This window comes from Chrysemys picta, chromosome 1 (assembly GCF_011386835.1).
Source record: "Chrysemys picta bellii isolate R12L10 chromosome 1, ASM1138683v2, whole genome shotgun sequence".
Taxonomy (NCBI): Eukaryota; Metazoa; Chordata; order Testudines; family Emydidae; genus Chrysemys; species Chrysemys picta.
The window spans coordinates 354,192,084-354,198,934 of NC_088791.1; the positions used below are offsets into that span (position 1 = coordinate 354,192,084).

The 6,851-nt window shown below is 44.6% G+C and overlaps 1 protein-coding gene across 1 annotated transcript; it reads right to left on the reverse strand.

Moving 5' to 3' along the window:
- Positions 1-589: 589 nt before the first annotated feature.
- LOC135972368 (olfactory receptor 52E4-like) lies at positions 590-1,537 on the reverse strand. The gene has a single exon (XM_065550131.1). The coding sequence runs from the start codon at positions 1,535-1,537 to the stop codon at positions 590-592; it is 948 nt and encodes a 315-aa protein (XP_065406203.1).
- Positions 1,538-6,851: the final 5,314 nt, after the last annotated feature.

The following is a 6,851-nucleotide window of genomic DNA, read 5'->3' on the forward strand; positions in this document are numbered from 1 at the left end:
AGGAAGTGAAGCATGTGGAGCATAAGCATGTAAACTTGTTCCCTTGGAGGAATTCAGAAATGAACTGGGTGAAGGGTGTGCAGCCCGCTCAGGTTATGAAAGGGAGGTGATCATGGGGACATGGGACTCATGGGACAGGAGCCCAATCAAGAATTCCAGAGGTCCTGAGGGGAAGGGTGGGTGGGAAGCACCTTCTTGTAGGACAAATTCAAGGAAAGGATGTGAGAACCTATTGGTTTTAGAGATGACTGGGTCACGGCTGACAAGTGGATGGGAAGACAGTAGCAAGTGACAGGGGCTGGGCATTGGGGAGAAGACACACAGCAGGGTCGAGGCTTGACAGAAGAAATGGGGCAAGATTATAATTTCAGGGATCCAGCTACCAGCAATTAGAAAGGTGGCAACCCAGTGTAGTGTACGAAGACTGATTCCCCAGTTCATCGCATTGACACAGCACATTAAGGACAGGAAAGTGTTCAATGTCTCTCTGTCTGTCCAGTAAGTGATTCAGGGAAGAGGACTCAGCACCATGCACCAGCCAGCTCTGCACAGAGCTCAATCTGAGAGCCAGAGTACAAGGAGGAAACATTTAGGTCTCTTTATGAGTAAAGAGCTGGAGCAGCCTGCCCCGGATCTGTTTGGTCCTCAACCCATAAATGATGGGGTGGAGCACGGGAGGCACCAGCAGGTATACAGTGGCAATGAGAACGCGCAAATGCAGTGGCACATTTTGGCCAAACCGCTGCGTGAAAGACGAGAAGAAATCTGGGATGTACAAAGCTGAGATGGCACAAAGATGAGAGATGCAGGTCCCAAAAGTTTTGAGCCGGGCATTCTTTGTGGGGAGGCGGAAGATGGCCCGGAGGATCAGAGTATAGGACACGGTGATAAAAAACACATCCATTCCGATTACAGAGAAAAGATCAAACAGGCCATAGTAACTACTGATGCGGATGTCACCACAGGCCAACTTCACCACAGCTATATGCACACAATAGGAGTGGGGGATGATGTTGGTTCTGCAATATGGCCACTGCCTCGCCAAGAAGGGATAGGGTAATGCGAGTATGCCATTACGCAACACCACGGCCAGGCCTATCTTGGCCACAACAGAGTTTGTTAGGGTCATGGAATATCTCAGAGGATTGCAGATGGCCATGTAGCGATCAAAGGCCATGGCCACAAGGATTCCAGACTCCATCTCTGAGAAGCAGTGAATGAAGTACATCTGTGTGAGGCAGGCACTGAAACTGATCTCCCTGGAATTTAACCAGAAGATGCTCAGCATTTTGGGCATAGTAGATGTGGACATGACCAGGTCGGTGACGGCCAGCATGCAAAGGAAATAGAACATTGGCCCATGGAGGCTCGGCTCCCTCTTCACGATGAACAGGATGGTGAAGTTCCCCAACACAGATAATGCGTAAATAGCACAGAAGGGAATGGAGATCCAGAGATGGGTTGCCTCTAGGCCAGGAATGCCAAGTAGAATGAAGGTGGAGGGGTTGCTGAAGTCGGTTGAGTTGGAATCTGACATGGAGTAGGGGAAAAAGTGTCCAACTCTGATGCATAAGGGTTTCTCCTGCTTTTACTGTATTTTCCCCTGACTTTCTGTGTGTTCCCAGGGTCTCGGGTGATGGTCACAGTAGAAATGCCTGAATGGAGAGACAACGTTAATATGAGACACTGCATGCACTAGTGGAGACTGTTCTCAAGGGAGAAGCAGATTGATCACTCTTCACACACTGAAAATGACATTTTCATAAATCAGAGACGATAACTATGAACAATGATCCTACTAAATCCTATTCCATATTTTGTGGTGCTCCCTGGATTAATAATTCGTATACTTTGTGGTGGGGGAACCGTAAGAAGCACGAGCAGGAGACACAAGTGTGGATACTGGTTATCCATTGTTTTTCCTTAATGCAATGTGAGCCAGATAGGGAGTCAATTCTGTAGGGAGATTTCCCATTTATCGTGTTGCTTGAAATCTGAGAGTGGAAAAAAAACGAACTTTTAGGAAGACACGTGCTGGGAGAAACATCCCAATTAGAACAAACCTCATGGAAAAGACCTGTGTGCCATTGATAGAAGCTGCAGAGAAACACCTGCTCATTTGCAGAAGTGGACAAAACAAAAGAAATGTTCAGATCACTAAGATATGGGATGGAGAATAACATGTTCAGGGATATGTGTTCAGTTTTGGTTACCCAGACTCTATTAAGGATATAGCACATATGTCAAGGCTGGATCCCCACTTTGAACTTTAGGATACAAATGTAGGGGCCTGCATGAAAACTTCTAAGCTTAACTACCAGCTTAGCTCTGGTTCCGCTGCCACCTTTTCACAATTTTTCACTCCCTGGGAAGCCCTGAGAAACCTCTCACCAATTCCCTGGTGAGTACAGATCCAAACCCCTTGGATCTTAAAACAAAGAGAAATTAACCATCCCCCCTCCTTCCTCCCACCAACTCCTGGTGAATCAAGATCCAACCCCCTTGGATCTAAAAACAAGGAAAATCAATCAGGTTCTTAAAAAGAAGGCTTTTAATTAAAGAAAACGGTAAAAATCATCTCTGTAAAATCAGTATGGAAATTAACCTTACAGGGTAATCAAACTTAAAGAGCTCAGAGGATTCCCCTCTAGTCTCAGGTTCAAAGTACAGCAAACAAAGATAAACACTGTAGTAAAAGGTACATTTACAAGTTGAGAAAACAAAGGAAAACTAACACGCCTTGCCTGGCTGTTTACTTACATGTTTGAAATAGGAGAGACTTGTTTAGAAAGATGTGGAGAACCTGGATTGATGTCTGGTCCCTCTCAGTCCCGAGAACGAACACACTCCCAAACAAAGAACACAAACAACAGCCTTCCCCCGCACAAGATTTGAAAGTATCTTGTCCCCTTATTGGTCCTTTAGGTCAGATGCCAGCCAGGTTACCTGAGCTTCTTAACCCTTTACAGGGAAAAGGATTTTGGAGTCTCTGGCCAGGAGGGATTTTATAGTACTGTACACAGGACAGCTGTTACCCTTCCCTTTATAGTTATGACAACATATAAAAGGGATTTCCAAGACAGGCTCTGAGAATGGGGGAGGCTGGCATATGCAGACATATAGAAAAGTCTGCAACTCTTTAGTTTACACAAGAGAGAAAGAAGAGAGCATATGATATAGGAGAGGAAAATAAAAAATGAAACTGAATTGCATTCAAATGGTCAGTTCCCAACAAATACTATTTATAGACACTTAATGCTCCAAGAGGACTAATTCCGCAAAGCTGTGTAAAACTGTTAGCAAACCTGATTGGGAGGGAAAATTTAGACAGAAAAATATGAATGAAAATTGGTAATTCTTTGATACCAGTTTATTAGATAGTGGAAAATCATGATTCCATAGTTAACAAGGTGAACAACATTGGATAAAAACCCATTTCAATGGCAATATGAAGGCAGAAATTAGGGCAGGGAAGCAACATGCAAAAAATTGGAAAAATGGAAAATAGATAGCTAAAAATAGAAATTGGATTTTATGAAAGTTGATAAGGGACATTAAGACATCAGGGAAATCTTCACGTTTGGCAGGGCTACGGATCAAAAAAAGGGAGGTTATTAAGTATGTTAACAACAAAAGAAATCCTAGAAAAGTTTTATATCAATTCCTGTTAAATGTAAAGTATTAAAAAATAAAGGGAAAGTGTTTTTTTAATGAAATAATTGACAAGGTTAAGAAACAATGGGAAAGCTGGTATGGGATTAGTTCAAAAAAAGTCTAGAAAGGTAAGTTATGCCTGTCACCAGCAAGATTTATGCAAAACAATTCCTGTCAAATAAACCTGATTTCATCCTTTTATGAGAGTACACATTGGTTGATAAAGGGTATACATTGGTTGATCAAGGGAACCACACAGATGCAGCACACCTTGATTTCTCAGAGGCATGTGATTCAGTAGGGGAAAATATTGAGTTAAAAAATTAACACCCTAAAATATCAGTAGGGAGCATGTAAAATGGACTGGAAACTGGCTAACCGATGGATCTCAGAAAGCTGTAGTCAATAGGCCTTCGTCAGTAAATGGGGCTGTTTGTCGTGGTGTTCTATTGGGATAAGTTCTAGGCCTGATGCTATTCAATATTTTAATCAATGATCTGGAAGGAAATAGAAAATCACTGCAGAGAAAATGTGCCAATGACCCAAAGATTGGCAGAGTGGATACAATGAGGAGCCCAGGGCAGGCATACCGACTGATATGGAGCATTGGTAAGATGGGCCCATGCAAACAAACTGTTTTAATACAGTCAAATGCAAAATTATCCTCTCGGAACAGGGAATGCAGGCAGGACCCACACATTACAGCACTGTAGTATGGAATGCAAGGACACTGAAAAGGATTTAGGGGTCATTGTGGACAAGCAGCTCAGTGCGATGCTGTAGCATAAAGTGATGATGTGGTCCTCAGATGGATAAACAGGAGAGTGGTGAGTTGGAGCAGGGGAACGATTTTATCTCTGCACATGGAATTGGTGAAACAAACATCCATTCTGGGGTTCACATTTGAAAAAAAGATGTTGAAAGAGTGGGCAGAAAAGGGCCACAAAAGAGCCACTTGGAGAGGGAGGATAGAGAAAAAGCTGGACCTTTAGACTTGAAGGTGTATATCTCTTTAACTTCTCAAAAAGATGATCAAGAAAACCATGGGTAATAATGGGCTCTGTAATCTACCAGAGAAAAGCAAGACCAAAAGCCTGGAAGTTGAAGCCAGGCAAATTTTAGCTAGAAATTAGGGCCAAATATTTAGCTCTGAGGGTGATTATACATTGGGACACACTGAGAAGGGAAGTGTTGGATTCTCCAATTCCCCATGTTGGGAGATCCAGAATTTTCTGGAAGATCTGCTTGACGGGTTGTTTACACTTAAAATGCTACAGCGTTACTGCCAGAGCACTTCTATATAGACACTACTTACACAGATGGAAGGGTTCTCCCCTCAGCATAGGTAATCCCCGAGAGGTGGTAGCTAGGTCGATGGAAGAATTAATCTCATGTTGTCTACACCAGGGCACAGATCATCCAACAAGTTCTTGGAATGTATTGGAGACAATTTTTTTGTTCCAGAAGCAGGAGAAAGCTACTAGGAAACAGGCTGTTGTAGACTTGATTTTGAGAAAGGAGGAGGAACTGGTTGAGAATTTGAAAGTGGAAGGCAGTTTGGGGAAAGTGATCATGAAATGATAGAGTTCATGTTTCTAAGGAATGGTAGGAGGGAAAAAAGCAAAATAAAGACAATGGATTTCAAGAAGGCAGATATTAAGAAACTCAGGAAGCTGGTAGGTAAGATCTAATGGGAAGCAAGGCTAAGGGGGAAAACAATAGAAGACAGCTGGCAGTTTTTCAGAGACATTATTAAGGGCACAAGAGCAATCTATCCCACTGTGTAGGAACGATAGAAAGTTTGGAAAGAGACAACAATGACTTAACCAGGAGATCTTGAATTATCTACAAACAAAGAAGGACCGAGCTGAATTGTTTTGGAAAGTTTCAGGCATAACAGTTCAGCTGACTTTTCGAATGAAGCTAGGAGAAAGTATGTGTTACCCATGTTGAAAAATTGTTCTAGTGAGGAGTTCTAGCACCTCTAATCTTTCCAGCAGATAAAAGTCAGGTAACAGCCCTTTCCCCTGCCCCATTAACAGACTTATTCCTGAAATGCAAGAGGAGAGGGTGACAGTGTCTGTGTCTGCGGGGAGGGACAGCTCAGTGGTTTGGGGGAAAAATCTGTCTGGGGATTGGTCCTGCTCTGAGCAGGGGGTTGGACTAGATGCAGGGGCGGCTCCAGGCACCAGTGCACCAAGCGCGTGCCTGGAGTGGCAAGCCGTGGGTGTTGGCCTGCTGGTCGCTGTGGGGGCGGCAGTCAAGGACCCTTCGGTGGCAAGCCTGCAGGAGATCTGCCGGTACTGTGGCTTTGGCGGCAGGTACGCCGAAGCCTCGGGACTGAGGGACCTCCCACAGGAATGCTGCCGAATCTGCATTACCAACAGAGCTCCAGCAGGCGCGCCGCCGAAAGCCACCTGACTGCCGTGCTTGGGGCAGCAAAATACATAGAGCTGCCCTTGACTAGATACCTCCTGAGGTCCCTTACAACCCTGATATTCTATAAGCCCACAGCTGGCTCCTGATGTCTCTACTCAGTTGTTGCTCAAAGGGGGAGTTTTACCTCACTGGGGCCTGAGTGAAGTACAGGCCGTGGTCTAAGAATTTGGCCTTGTATTGCACATCTAGTAACACCTTTCATCCTGTAGGATTCACTGTGCCACTGAAATGCACCACCTTGGGGCGGTAGTCCATCAGGCTGGATGAGCCGGGTGCACACAAAAGAGTGACATTTTGACCAGTGATTCTTTGGCAAACTCATCAATTATGGCAAGAGCCCTGGGATGTGTCATGTTTGTGCAGAGCAGAAAGGACCACAGACTTACTCTCTATCCCTCCACACCCACGTTACATTGGGTTTGTCGAGCAGGTGAGCTCATCAGAAAGAGATGGGTACCTGCGAATTCTCAGACGGAAGTGTCCTCCCTAGGAATCCCCCTCAGGTAGCCGTGTTCCGCACCTCTCTAAACCCAGAATCTGCAGAAGCATCCCACGCCGAGAGCTGACATGGGGTGAGCACAGTTTATAATATAGCTCTGTGTATTCCCAGTTGGGTCCGCTCAGCCTGTAGAAGAGAAGAGAGCATCTGAATGTAAACTGGCTATAGACAAACATGTCTCCACTTCTGTGCTAATTATCCAGCTTTAGGAGTAAACAGGAATTAAGGAACCTCCCCAAAGGGAGATGAGAACTCCTGG

Excerpts from the sequence above, each read along its gene's own strand:
- LOC135972368 (XM_065550131.1), bottom strand. The coding sequence starts at position 1,537 with ATGTCAGATTCCAACTCAACCGACTTCAGCAACCCCTCCACCTTCATT.